The sequence below is a fragment of the Macaca nemestrina genome, chromosome 2 (genome assembly GCF_043159975.1).
Source record: "Macaca nemestrina isolate mMacNem1 chromosome 2, mMacNem.hap1, whole genome shotgun sequence".
Classification (NCBI taxonomy): Eukaryota; Metazoa; Chordata; class Mammalia; order Primates; family Cercopithecidae; genus Macaca; species Macaca nemestrina.
In genome coordinates, this window is record NC_092126.1 from 1,938,571 (window position 1) to 1,953,920 (window position 15,350).

At 41.3% G+C, this 15,350-nt stretch overlaps 1 protein-coding gene across 7 annotated transcripts in view; it reads left to right on the forward strand.

Moving 5' to 3' along the window:
• Nucleotides 1-15,350, forward strand: part of LOC105470786 (SUMO specific peptidase 5) — a 78,517-nt gene that overhangs the window by 24,063 nt on the left and 39,104 nt on the right. For all 7 annotated transcript variants that reach the window (XM_011723023.3, XM_011723022.3, XM_024789442.2 and 4 more), the window contains exons 3-5: nucleotides 12,368-12,473; nucleotides 12,624-12,762; nucleotides 13,065-13,112. In XM_011723023.3, the coding sequence (XP_011721325.1) occupies nucleotides 12,368-12,473; nucleotides 12,624-12,762; nucleotides 13,065-13,112 (293 nt within the window). The remainder of the gene's footprint in view (nucleotides 1-12,367; nucleotides 12,474-12,623; nucleotides 12,763-13,064; nucleotides 13,113-15,350) is intronic.

Below are 15,350 nucleotides of genomic sequence, written 5' to 3' on the forward strand. Positions count from 1 at the left end.
GGCCTCCCAAAGTGCTGGGACTACGGGCTTGAGCCACCGCGCCCGGCCTATGTCATGCTTTAAGAAGCCTTCTCTTGTCAAAAATCTATCCCATAAGGTAAATTGTTATAAACATTGTTTTGGAAGACAATGTAATAGTATAAATTGTGGCCTATTCAGGCAGTATTTTGCTATGCAGCTGTTTAAGAATATAGATCTGTATTTTAATACTGAAAGATTTCTATATAAAGTGAAAACAGGCCAGGCACAGTGGCTCATGCCTGTAATCCCAGCACTTTGGGAGGCTGAGGCAGGCAGATCACCTGAGGTCTGGAGTTCAAGACCAGGCTGGTCAACATGGTGAAACCCTGTCTCTACTAAAAACACAAAAATTTGCCTGGTGTGGCAGTGCGTGTCTGTGAACTCAGCTACTTGGGAGGCTGAGGCAGGAGAACCACTTGAACCTGGGAGGCGGAGCTTACAGTGAGCTGAGGGCACACCACTGCGCTCCAGCCTGGGCGACAGAGCGAGACTCCGTCTCAAAAAAAAAAAAAAGTGCAAACAGTAAGTTGCAAAATGGTATGAAACTATTTTGTTAAAAGATATATGTGACATATGTAGGATGAGTATGTGTATATATGTGTGCATATGCATTTGTATAGGACACCTGGACATTATTACAGTTGGCTTTGGGGAGCTAGTTAGGAGATTTATTTCTTGGTGGTTTAAACAGTTCTGAGGACTTTCTCTTTCCAACCATTAAATATAATAAATTCTTCCGGCTGGGTGCAGTGGCTCACGCCTGTAATCCCGACACTTTGGGAGGCCGAGGCGGGCGAATCACAAGGTCAGGAGATCAAGATCATCCTGGCTAACACAGTGAAACCCTGTCTACTAAAAATGCAAAAAGTTAGCTGGGGTTGGTGGTGGGCACCTGTAGTCCCAGCTACTGAGGAGGCTGAGGCAGGAGAATGGTGTGAACCCAGGAGGCGGAGCTCACATTGAGCCATGATTGTACCACTGCACTCCAGCCCCCCGAGTAGCTGGGATTACAGGCGCCCACCACCACACCCGGCTAATTTTGTATTTTTAGTAGAGATGGGCGACAGAGCGAGACTCCGTCTCAAATAAATAATAAATTAATTAATTCTTCCTCACAAAAAGACACAAAGTACAGAGTCCTAGCCAACTAAAAAACAAACAAACAAACAAAAAACTCTTGTCTATACCTTCCTAAAATAAAGTCAGATTTCCCTACTGAGGTTAGCTGACCCATGATACTTAAACGTGAAAAAAATTAGCATTTACCCACAAATGCCAATTAACCTTTATAGATGTAACACTTTCAAGTACAATTGATAAATTGAATATGCACATAGTAAAACCTGTAGCACGATCTGAGGAAGTAGGAATTCTTACAGAATTCACATTTAGTGACAATGTAATTCACTATTTTAATAGGCTAAAGGAAAAAAATAATGGTATCTCAGCAAGTGCTGAAAAGCCTGTTAGTAAAATTGTTTCCCTTTGTGTTTAATCTCTTAGAAAACTAGTAATAAAGCTTCCTTCAGTTACTAAAGAATATCAATCAGAAGCCAATAGCAGTTCCAGGTTTAAGAGAATGAAGCAAGCTCATGGAATCTCTTCTTCCTCCTACCAAATCCATAGAAATTATGAAAAATATATTAAAAACACGTGTCTTCCTACTAACAAACAAGGAGGAGAGAGTTCTGGTGGATCAGAAACTGAGAATCACCTTCCACTGGGCAAATAGTAGAGGGAAGGTCCAGGTGGGCAGGAGGAAGATTAGTACAGGGAAGTGGTGTGATACTGAGTGCTCATATTTCTGGAGATGGTGGAAGTGGAGAGGAAAGGGGACACCCATGGTAAAGACTGAGTAGTTGGGGAATTTCTCCCTGCCTGTGCCATATATCAGCAAAGAATAAACTTGTTATCAAGCCACAATTCTAAGAACAAGAGACCGGATACTCACCCACACATGTACACCTTGTAACACTTGGCAAGAGTGAGGAACATCCATTTTCAGAACAGCTGCTGGGGTTCTTAGTGTCCTTATTCCCACTGAAAATAGTTCAAGGCAGAGCAGCAGCTACTGCCCATGACAGCCCTTTGCCCTCAATACTCAGCAAGTTACCTAAGTAGAGATGAACTCACAGTCTATCACCATCATCTGAGAAAAGCCAACACAGTGAAATAGACAAATTCAACAAATAACAGAACCAAACCCCAGTAGTGATTAATGGGGCAGTGATACTCCTTTAACTGACTTCTACAACATTAGCCACTATTGAGTTCTATGGTGTGCTGAATGCTGGTTTGTCTCTAATATGACTGCACACTACACTCCTTTCAGTTGATCTACATGTTTAAGAGTCAATTATACTTCGGGTAAATTTACTTGTTGCAGTTTCATAATTTTATTCAGTGTTACATAAACTGATGAAATATAAGTGTAAGAAGAAAGCTCCCTTGAAAACCAAGTTGAATGCTTTGTAATCTCAGTAGCGGGTTGCTGCAAAAAAAATTAATACTGAGTTATGCTTATGCAAGACAACTGTAAAAGATTTGAGGGAGTGTATGAAAGTCTAGAACTCTGTACTGAGATTACTTTGCAAGTTCTTCAAGTTCTTGCTTCACTTTAAAGTTCTAACCTCTATGTCATGAGTATGCCAGAAGGTAATGGAAGGGAAACTGAAGAACTTAGGGATGTTTTCTAGAACTGAAAAGAAAGGTCTGAGTCTAAAGTTGAAAGGCTTTCTAAATGCCAATCAGGATTAAAACACGAATACATACACAAACTCACACTAAATTTTGTGTAGTAAAATTATAGCATATCCAAGAGAAATAACTTGGATGGTTACTTCTTCTGGAGGGAAAAGAGATTTCTGTGCCATAAAACATTCCAGATGGATTAAGAGTTTGGCTGATTAAAACCAAATACAGAGAAATGTGTACACAAATACGTATTAACAGCATTATTCATAATAGCCAAAAAGTGAAAACAACCTAAATGTTCAACAGCTGGCGAATGGACAAATAAAATTTGGTATATCTATACAATGGAATATTATTCTATAAAAGGAATAAGTACCAATATATCCTTAAATGTGGATGCACCTTGGAAACATGCTAAGTGAAAAGCCAGACACAAAAGGCCTTATAACATACGATTTCATTCATTTGAAATGTCCAGAATAGGCAAAGACGTGGAGATGTAAAGTAGATTAATGGCTGCCGGGAGCTGGGAAGAAGGGGAATGCGAGGTGATGGGTAGAGAGTTTCTTTGTGGGGTAATGGAGGTGTTCTGGAAACAGGTAGTAGTGATAGTTACACAATCTCAATGTATTAAAAACCAGGGAATTGTATTCCGTAATGGGGCAAATTTGTGGTATGTGAATCACATCTCAATAAAGCTGTTAAGAAGAAACAAACATAGGCCGGCCATGGTGACTCACATCTGTAATCCCAGCACTAAACATAGGCCGGCCGTGGTGACTCACATCTGTAATCCCAGCACTAAACATAGGCCAGCCACGGTGACTCACATCTGTAATCCCAGCACTTTGGGGGGCTGAGGCAGAAGGATCGCTTGAGGGCAGGAGTTTGAGACCAGCCTGGGCAATGTAGCAATATAAATATGTAGAGGGATATATATAGACTTAGCGAGACTCTATTGCTACAAAAAATAAAATTATCTGCGTGTGGTGGTGCACATCTGTAGTCCCAGCTACTCAGAAGGATGAGGTGGGAGGACTGCTGGAAGCCAGGAGTTTGAGGTTGAAGTGAGCTGTGGTAGCTCGACTGCACTCCAGCCTGGGTGACAGCAAGACCTTATCTCTCTCTTTTTTTTTTTTTGAGACGGAGTCTCGCTGTCTCTCCCAGGCCGGAGTGCAGTGGTGCGATCTTGGCTCACTGCAACCTCTGCCTCCTGGGTTCAAGTGATTCTCCTGCCTCAGCCTCCCAAGTAGCTGGGACTACAGGCGTGTGCCACTACGCCTGGGTAATTTTTTGTATTTTTAGTAGAGACGGGGTTTCACTGTGTTAGCCAGGATGGTCTCGATCTCTTGACCTCGTGATCCACCTGCCTTGGCCTCCCAAAGTGCTGGGATTACAGGTGTGAGCCACTGCTCCTGGCAGACCTTGTCTCTTAAAAAAGAAAAAAAAAATACAGGAAATCATTCTTTTTAAGTTTTTGGTTTCTTTGTTTGTGACAGTGTCTCACTCTGTCTCCCAGGCTAGAGTGCAGGGGTGTGATCTCAGCTTACTGCAAACTCCGCCTCCCAGGTTCAAGCGATTCTCATGCCTCAGCCTCCGGGAGCAGCCGGGACCACAGAGGTGCGCCACCACGCCCAGCTAATTTTTTGTATTTTTAGTAGAGATGGGATTTCACCATATTGGCCAGGCTGGTCTTGAACTCCTGACCTCAAGGGATCCACCCGGCTTAGCCTCCCAAAGTGCTGGGATTACAGGCATGAGCCAATGTGCCTGACCTAAAGATTATTTTTAATTGACAACATTATATCTATTTAAGGGGTGCAATGTGATGTTTTGATGTATGTTTACTTTGTGAAATAAATCAAGATAATCAACATATCCATCACTCACACACTTTGTTGTAAGAACATTTAAAATCTATTCTCATCTATTTTTAAGACACAGTACATTATTATTAACTATAGTCACCAGACTGTATAATAGATCTCTAGGAGTGCTTCCTCTTGTCTCTCTGAAGCTTTATAACCCTTGACCAACATCTTCCAATTCTCTGCCCCATGTCCTGGTAACCACTGTTTATTCTCTACATCTATGAGTTTGACTTTAGATTCCACATGTAAGTGAGATCACGCAGTATATTTGTGTCTGGCATATTTCACATATTGTGCTCCAGATTCATCCATGTTGCAAATGTCAGGATTTTTTAAGGCTGAATTGTATTCCATTGTGTATATATACTACATTTTCTTTCTCCATTCATCCACTTATGGGCATTGAGGTTGATGCCATGTCTTGGCTATTGTGGATAGTGCTGCAGTGAGTATGGGGTGCAAGTACCTCTTCAACACATTGATTTCATTGTCTTTGAAGTATACTCAGAAGTGGAATCGCTGGATCATATGGTAGTTCTATTTTTAATTTTTTGAGGAACCTGTATACTGTTTTCCTTCATGGCTGTGCAAATTCACATTCCCACCAGTAGTGTACAGGCTTCCCTTTTCTCCACATTCAGGTCCTTTGCCTGCTTTTAAAATTGGGTTATGTTCTTGCTATTCAGTTGTTTGAGCGGGAGACCATTTTTATAATCTTATATTGATAAGACATTTTTTGTCCATGATAGGAAGCTCAGAAGCAATGAAAATATACCAAATTGACTCTACAAACATTTAAATCTTGTGTGCATGTGTGTGTCTAGAGCAAAAATCAGATGACAATTTAAAAATTTAGATATGCACATGCCCTTTTACTCAGAAATTTGACTTGTAGCAGGTGTGTCCAAGGGAAACAGTAGAACTAGGATAGATCAAGAGTTTTAAATGTTACATTATTTAGAGGTAAAAATAAATGGCCATCAGTAGGGAATTGGTTAAAATACAGTGTGCATTTTTTCAGGGAAAAGAGAACTGTCCATGATATAGTGGATGGAAAAAAGTAGTTTCAAGAAGAGTAAGTTTAGGCTGGGCGTCGTGGTTCATGCCTGTAATCCCAGCACTTTGGGAGACTGAGGCGCATGGATCACCTGAGGTCAGGAGTTCGAGACTAATCTGACCAATATGGTGAAACCCTGTCTCTACTAAAAATACAAAAATTAGCCAGGTGTGGTGGCATGCGCCTGTAGTCCCAGCTACTCGGGAGGCTGAGACAGGAGAATTGCTTGTTCTTGTGAGGCGGAGGTTGCAGTGAGTTGAGATCGCACCACTGCACTCCAGCCTGCGTGACAAAGCTCCGTCTCAAAAACAAACAAACAAACAAAAAAAAGTTTAGTGTGTTTAAGAAATACATGTTCAAAGGCTTGAAAGTCCAAAAGCAATTATGAGCTCACTGCCATTTATTTAAAAATAATTATGGTCGTGTATTAGAAAAAAAACAACTACTTAAAAGCTTGTTTCCACATATAAAGTAAATGTTTATAAAAATGTCCAACTCTTTTTTTCTAGACTATTAATTTTTTTTTTTTTTTTTTTTTTGAGATGGGGTTTTGATCTTGTTGCCCAGGCTGGAGTGCAGTGATGTGATCTCGGCTCACTGCAACCTCCGCCTCTTGGGTTCAAGTGATTCTCCTGCCTCAGCCTCCCGAGTAGCTGGGATTACAGGCGCCTGCCACCATTCCCAGCTAATTTTGTATTTTTAGTAGAGACAGGGTTTCTCCATGTTGGTCAGGCTTGTCTCAAACTCCCAAACTCAGGTGATCTGCCTGCCTTTAGCCTCCCAAAGTGCTGGGATTACAAATGTGAGCCACCGTGCCCGTCCTAATGTGTTATTTTTAATTTAGTGCTTTGGAAAAAAGTTAAGGTAGATCTTTACCTCATTCTTTACACCAAAATGAATTCCAGCTGTTAATAAAATATTTAGTTGCCAGTTCTTTTTTTTTTTTTAATTTATTTCCATGGATCTGGGAACCAATGAAATTAGTTGGTAGTTCTAATACTGTTTATTGAGTAATTTGTTCTTTTCCCTGTGGTTCAGAAATGCAGCCTACCATTGGGTCTCTTTGGATTTGATCTCTGTTCCATGCTGGCTGTATTTGCCTTAATTAGCGTAGTTAGTTTTATCATTTGACAGGAGCTGGCACTCCTTATTCACCTCTCTCCTTTAATTCTTTACAGAAATTTCTAAGAATTTCTCACATTTTTGTCCCAAGGTAAATTTTGGATTTGTTTTCTAATCTTTTTAAAAAGTATGGTTTTTACTTGATGTTGCGTTGTATGTATAGATTAATTTAGGGAAAATTGCTTTCATTGCAAAAGATTTCCTGTCCCTTAGTAGTATTTTGCAGCTGTTCCCTTAGGTTTTGCACATTCCTTGTGTTTGTTCTTAGATGCTTTATACCTTCCTTATTATTGATGGGCCCTTTCTGAGGTATGTATTGTATTTTGTTGGAGAACCATGTGGTTGCATTTCTTACGTGCACAATACAGTGAACGTCATTCCACATTCAGGGTGGAATGTGATCCAGGTCAGTTGTATCAAGGGAACACTGTCCAGTGCCATTAGTTTAACATGATGGGTACTTTTTTTTTTTTTTTGAGACGGAGTCTTACTCTGTCACCCAGGCTGGAGTGCAGTGGCGCAATCTCGGCTCACTGCAAGCTCCGCCTCCCGGGTTCACGCCATTCTCCGGCCTCAGCCTCCCCCGAGTAGCTGGGACTACAGGCGCCCGCCACTGCGCCCGGCTAATTTTTTTCTATTTTTAGTAGAGACGGGGTTTCACCATGGTCTCGATCTCCTGACCTTGTGATCCGCCCGCCTCGGCCTTCCAAAGTGCTGGGATTACAGGCGTGAGCCACCGCGCCCGGCCAATGATGGGTACTTTTAACTTCTTTTTTTTTGAGACAGAGTCTTACTCTGTCACCCAGGCAGGAGTGCAGTGGTGCAATCTTGGCTCACTGCAAGCTCCGCCTCCTGGATTCACGCCATTCTCCTGCCTCCTGAGTAGCTGGGACTACAGGCGCCCGCCACCACGCCTGGCTAATTTTTTGTATTTTTTAGTAGAGACGGGGTTCTACCATGTTGGCCAGGGTGGTCTCATCTCCTGACCTTGTGATCCACCCGCCTCGGCCTCCTAAAGTGCTGGGATTACAGGTGTGAGCCGCTACGCCTGGCCTTACTTTTAACTTTTTTTTAAGAAAATTCTTGGCCGGGCGCGGTGGCTCAAGCCTGTAATCCCAGCACTTTGGGAGGCCGAGGCGGGTGGATCACGAGGTCAGGAGATCGAGACTATCCTGGCTAACATGGTGAAACCCCGTCTCTACTAAAAATACAAAAAACTAGCCGGGCGTGGTGGCGGGCGCCTGTAGTCTCAGCTACTTGGGAGGCTGAGGCGGGAGAATGGAGTGAACCCGGGAGGCGGAGCTTGCAGTGAGCCGAGATCACGCCACTGCACTCCAGCCTGGGAGACACAGGGAGACTCCGTCTCAAAAAAAAAAAAAAAAAAAAAAAAAAAAAATTCTTTTTAATTTTTTTAATTAATTAATTATTTTTGAGGCGGGGTCTGGCTCTGTTGCCCAAGCTGGCATGCCGTAGTGGGATCTTGGCTCACTGCAGTCTTTGCCTCCCAGGCTCAACCCATCCTCCCACCTCACCCTCCCCAGTAGCTGGGACTACAGCCATGTGCCAACACGCTTGGCCAATTTTTGTATTTTTTGTAGAGAAGTGGTCTCACTTTGTTGCCTAAACTGGTCTTTAACTCCTGGGCTCAAGCAATCCTGCCTCAGCCTCCCAAAGTGCTGGGATTACAGGTGTGAGCCACTGTGCCTGGCCGGGTACTTTAGATTCTAAAATAACACCTCAGGTTTTGTTTTTTATATTACTACCTTTTGTACTTGCAGAGTGTGCTATAATTTGAACTCCAGTTGTTGTTTGTTGTTTTTTCCTAAAATTTTATCCTTTGTTTCTTGGGTCACTTTGAAATTTTAGTACTTTGGGAGTAAAATAAATTGTGTATACCAAGCGCATTTTTCCTTTTTTAGTTAATTAGTTTAGTGAAAGCAAGTGGGTAAAGAATGGTGGATTTAACTGTCATTTTATAAAATCTGTTTCTGGGTAATTCTTGGCCCCAGATATTAAAAAGGAAAGGTGAAGAACCAAGTTGTTTTTGTAGAGAAAAGATAACATATTTCTTGCTTTGCAAGTGGCATAGTGTTAACAGCCCAGTTTCTGTAGTCACGGGACCTACAATCAGGATCTTAGTTCTACCAGATGCTAGTTAAGTGCCCTTGGGGAGGTAACTTAACCTCTCAAAGCTTCTGATGTCTCCATTTGATTGCCTGGTTGGTTGGTTGGTTGGTTGGTTGATTGAGACAAAGTCTCACTCTGTTGTCCAGACTGGAGTGCAGTGGCATAATCTCAGCTCACTGCAGCCTCTGCCTCCCAGGTTCAAGCAATTTTCCTGCCTCAGTCTCCCAAGTAGCTGGGATTACAGGCATGCTACCATGCCCGGCTAATTTTTGTATTTTTAGCATACACAGAGTTTCACCATGTTGGCCAGGCTGGTCTTGAAGTCTTGACCTCAGGTGATCCACCCGCCTTCCAAAGTTCTGGGATTACAGGCGTGAGCCCCTGGCCCAGTGTCTCTATTTGTAAAGTAGGGATACTTACTATCTTAATACACAGGGGGGCTATAAGGACTAAATGAGATATGCTAGTGCTTTTCTTATGATAAGTATTTTTTAACCATTGTTTTACTTCTGGTCCCAGTGAGATAATAGTGTGTATAAGTGAGACACTGTCATCTAGGGTTCTCCTTGAAGATCGTACCTTGAAGGGCATTTCTACTGAATAAGAAATCCATGTTTAGGCCGGGCGCGGTGGCTCAAGCCTGTAATCCCAGCACTTTGGGAGGCCGAGACGGGTGGATCACGAGGTCAGGAGATTGAGACCATCCTGGCTAACACGGTGAAACCCCATCTCTACTAAAAAATACAAAAAACTAGCCGGGTGAGGTGGCAGGCGCCTGTAGTCCCAGCTACTCGGGAGGCTGAGGCAGGAGAATGCCGTGAACCCGGGAGGTGGAGCTTGCAGTGAGCTGAGATCCGCCCACTGCACCCCAGCCTGGGCAACAGAGCGAGACTCCGTCTCAAAAAAAAAAAAAAAAAAAAAGAAATCCATGTTTATCATCTGAAAATGAAAATAAAGATACAGATAAGAGGAAAATGTGTAACAATTTAGAATATCCATCATACTCTACCACCAGAAATAACATTGTTAGCAAGGGCACCATGATACTAGTTTGAAATTCAGGTCCATATCCCATTGTGGGGGACACTGCCTTCTTATTTGAGGAGCCTCAATCAAGGTTGTGGGGCCTAAAGTTTAATTTTTATTGTTGTTGTTAGGGGTATTATTTTTCTACGAAAAGTAATTCTCAATGCAGTTTCTCAAATGGTGGGATTCCTTATCTTCCATTGGGCCCATTCCCCCATGTAGACACAAGGTTATGATTAGATAACTGTAAGATGTGAAATAGTAAACACTAGAGGCAAGTATATGGTCTGTTCCTAGTTTAGAAGCCCCAAATCTTTATCCCCTACTCTGATGAAGTTGGAGCATGGGACTATCTTCCTGTCTACTGTATTTGCCCAAAGCCTAGAGCAGAATAGACAGGAGAAAGGACCTCTTTTCTGTTTACTGTACCCTGACCTTTGCTCCTATGTTAAGCCTTTAAAACTGAGAGGTACTCTGGTGGGAGATTAACAGGAGGAAAAATAAATTTTTCACTTCTCTGCCTGTCTGTCCCCTCATAAAAGATGAAACACTTTATTCCCAAGACTCTCTTATGATCTTTTCTATCCTGTTCATATCAATGCATGGCAGAGGCCATTCTTGGAGTTACAAAGGGAACTGGTTAAGATATGTGGCTAACAATCCTCATTTTTCCTGTCTTAACTCAGTGGACTTAACGGTCAGACTGATGGTTAGCTAGGTTGTTGCTCTGCCCATTCAGCATTGGTGAACAGCCTAAGTCATGTCTGTACTTTTGTGAGCATCTAAGCCTTGCCTCAGCTTTTTTGTATTTACTTAGAAATAATGTCCTGGGTGGCCAGGCACAGTGGCTCACGCCTGTAATCCCAGCACTTTGGGAGGTCAAGGCAGGTGGATCACCTGAGGTCAGGAGTTCGAGACCAGCGTGGCCAACATGGTGAAACTCTGTCTCTACTAAAAAGAATACAAAAATTAGCTGGGTGTGGTGGTGGGCGCCTGTAATCCCAGCTACTTGGGAGGCTAAGGTAGGAGAATCACTTGAACCCAGGAGGGGAAGTTGCAGTGAGCCAAAATTGCGGCATTGCACTCCAGCCTGGGTGAAAAGAGCAAGACTTTGTCTTAAAAGAAAAAAAAAAAAAAGAATGTCCTGGGTTTATTTCCTGGGGCTTTTTTAGGTTCAGTGGATCATTCAGTGATATATATAAGCACATATACATGTTACTTACATTTACCTGAAGACTGTCCTATGGTGTGGCCAAAAGCCACCTTTAAATTTTATTTCTCATCTTGGGAGGCTGGAGTAAGAGGATCACTTGAGGCCAAAAGTTCAAGACTAGCCTGAGCAACACAGCAAGACCCCATCTAAAAAAAAAAGAAAAAAAAAAAAAAACTTTAAAAATTAGCTGGATGTGGTTTCACGTGCCTACAGTCCCAGCTAACTATCCAAGCAGGAGGATGGCTTGAGCTCAGGAGTTTGAGGCTGTAGTGAGCTATTATTGTTACTATGCCCCAGCCTGGGTGATAGAAAGAGACCCCATCTCCAAAAAATTCTATTTGCCATCTTAAAATGTGCCTCACTAACCGGGTGCGGTGGTTCACAACTGTAATCCCAACACTTTGGGAGGCTGAGGTGGGCGGATCACGAGGTCAGGAGATCAAGACCATCCTGGCTAACACGGTGAATCCCCGTCTCTACTAAAAATACAAAAAAATTAGCCGGGCGTGGTGCCGGGCACCTGTAGTCCCAACTATTCGGGAGGCTGAGGCAGGAGAATGGCGTGAACCCAGGAGGCAGAGCTTCCAGTGAGCTGAGATCACACCACTGCACTCCAGCTTGGGCAACAGAGTGAGACTCCATCTCAAAAAAAAAAAAAAGTGCCTCACTAGCTGTTATCCAGTTGAACTCACCCCACAGAGTTATTTAGTGTAATGAGTATGATAATTTATCAAGTTGTATGATATTGTCCCTTGCTGATACTAAAGTACACACCTTTACCAAATAATAGAGTCACAATGATCTCAGTAGTTAATTCTAATTGTGATTCTAAAACAATAATTCTTTCAGTTACCAAAAGGATATACGCATTTGACTATGTGATTAAGCCCTTTAGACATCATGCTTTAAGAGAAGGTTAAGCTACGGGAAGCTGTTAATATTTCCTTCTAGCTATCCATTCCTTCTCTAACAATGCATCAGTAACTTAAAAATCTAATGTGAAATGATGCCTCACAGTATGTCTCTCTAGATTGCATTGGTTAGAGCCTAATACATTTTATTTTTTACAAAAGATATAACTTTAAAAATATTTCTTTATATTATCAATATTATATAGTAATATAGGTTAACCACTGTATGTGTTAAGTGCTATGTATAGGTTAAGTGTTTGGAGAATGACTCTCCTGAAAATGGCTTGTTTTTCCATTTTAACTTTTCTTTCTTCCTTTATTTAAGGATTCCTAGATGAGGTTATGAAGAAGTATGGCAGTTTGGTTCCACTCAGTGAAAAAGAAGTCCTTGGAAGATTAAAAGATGTGTTTAATGAAGACTTTTCTAATAGGTATATAAACGATGCTAAAGTTAAGCCCTTGAAAATAAAATTGTTGGCATATATGACTTTTCTCTTGATTTACAGGAAAAAAAGATGCTTAGCAGTAAATTGAGAAGTACTCATTTTTTTATGTTTTCTTTCAAAATCTTTCTCTTTCAGAAAACCATTTATCAATAGAGAAATAACAAACTATCGGGCCAGACATCAAAAATGTAACTTCCGTATCTTCTATAATAAACACATGCTGGATATGGACGACCTGGCGACTCTGGATGGTCAGAACTGGCTGAATGACCAGGTCAGTATATTGTAGTTTGTCAATGTGGAGAAGTTGCAGAGGATGTTAGTCAATAAAATATAATCTCTGGTTTGGCTTCTCAGTTGTCTTTTGGAATCAAGGATTCTTTATTCTTGACTGGTTACTTGCCCCAGGATCCAAACGGTTTGATTACGGCTGTCAGTAATAATATATTCTTCATTCTGATTGGGATGTTCTGAATTGTATAGGGTTAGTAACCTGGTTTTATTTATTTGTTTTGTTTTTCTTTCGCCAACTTATTGGCAGAGGTAGTAAGCTGGTTTTATGTTGACTTTTTATAGGTCATTAATATGTACGGTGAGCTGATAATGGATGCAGTCCCAGACAAAGTGAGTGAAAACTTCTCTTCTGCAGGAGAGAGTGTCTTTGTGTATTAAAAGGAGTAGTTTGTGTGTGTGTGTGTGTTTAAATTATCTGACATTCCTTAAATTTTTAAAAAGGAGAGTTCAATTTTGTCTTGATCATGCACTGGGCTTGACTGTAAGTTCCATCAAATCACTTCTTTTGTTTTTCATTTTGAGATGGAGTTTCGCTCTTGTTGCCCAGGCTGGAGTGCAATGGTGTGATCTCGGCTCACTGCAACCTCCACCTCCTGGGTTCAAGCAATTCTCCTGCCTCAGCCTCCCGAGTAGCTGGGATTACAGGTGTGTGCCACCATGCCTGGCTAATTTTTGTATTTTTAGAAGAGATGGGGGGTTTTACCGTGTTGGCCATGCTGGTCTCGAACTCCTGACCTCTGGTGATCTGTCCCCTTCCCCCTCCCAAAGTGCTGGGATTAAAGATGTGAGCCACCATGCCCAGCCAGCTTTTTACATTTAACTTAAAATCTTGCTCTCTTTAAAAATGTAAAAAAAAATTCATCTTTCACTTTTTCTTGGATAAATCTTTGATACTCAGTTCAAATACAGATTGAACACTCATAAACTCTAAATTCTCTTAAGAGTTTTGTTACATATCAAAACTATTTTTTTACTTAATGTATTTTTCTGAGTACACAGATACCTGATGGGTGCAAAAATTTCCAAGTACTTTATAAAACTGATCAATCTAATAAAGTAATAGATAAATACTAAAAAGTCAGATTCTGATACTGTTTATGAATATAGAAAATGTTTTGTGACTTTCCACTTAAATTATAAATCTGTTATACATTTATAAATTGGAATCATGAGGCTAATCTGCTAGATTCTCTATTGTCAAATTCTCTTAATCATCAGAATGTTTAAACACATACAGATTATCTTTAACATAAAAGTATTAATTTCAAGGGTTTCATTTACCACCAGTATATTTAATTCTAAACATTCATGGAATCAAAAGGACACTTAACTAAGGCAGCGGTTCTCAAAGCATGGTCCCCATACTAGCAGCATCAGTATCCCCTGAGAACTTAACTAGAAATGCACATTCTCAGACTCCAACCCAAATCTACTGAATCAGAAACTGGAGGTGGGGACCACCAATCTGTGTTTTGACAAGCTCTCCAGATGATTTTGATAGACACCAAGTTTAAGAGTCACTGCTCTAGAGACAGCTACTATGAGCTCTTTTTTATTTATTTTTATTAAAATTATAAAAAATACCCTTTTTTTTAGAGACACTAAAAAGACACTCCAGGCTGGAGTGCAGTGGCCCAATCATAGCTCACTGTAGCTTTGAACTCCTGGGCTCAAGCAATCGTCTCGCCTCAGCCTCCCAAGTAGCTGGGACTAGAGAGGCATGTACCACTATACCCAGCTAGTTTATTTTTATTTTTGGTAGGGCCAGGAGTCTTGCTGTGTTGCCCAGGCTAGCTTGAACTTTGGGCTTAGCTAAAGTAATCCTCTCACCTCTGACTCTCAAAAGGGCTGGGATTAGAGGTGTGAGCACTATGTCTGGCAGCTCTTTTAATCTGTATGTTAAGCTGCGTGGTTATCAAAATAATGTGCATCAGAACCATCTGAAAGGCTTACAAAAACCAGATTACTGGGCCCTACCTTCGGAGTTTCTGCTTTAATAGGTCTGGGATGAGGCCTGATAATCTGGATTTCTAACAAGTTCCTAGATGATACTGACACTGCTGGTCTGGTGACCACACTTGGAGAACCACAGCACTGAGGGAACAGTTTTACCACCTCCTGTTACTGAGTGAGCACTTTAAGGCCACAATATGTTTACCATCTCAGATGAGCTGATGTACCACTTACTTATAAGTCAGAAATTCAAAGCCAAGGATGCAGGACCTGATATTCTGTACAGCCAGGGTAATTCTGTGGTACTAGAAATAATCATGCGAAGGCCTTTTTATAGTTACTGTAACAACAGGAGTCTCTAAATCCACATCCTTCACATGGAGTTAGTTATGTAATCTGTCTCCCTTGAGTTCAAGGTAATTGTTACCTAAGTTTTTCATAGCCTCTTTCAACTTTTTCACCTGATTTGGAGAGATTTGTCAGGTTGCTTCTCTACTTGATTGGATTCAGGTAATCTATTTACTGCTGCATTCCAAATCTGACTACAGACCACAGCTGTAAGGTCATTCCAATAAAAATTTGGAACAGCATTTTCTGTTAACCATGTAATGTATT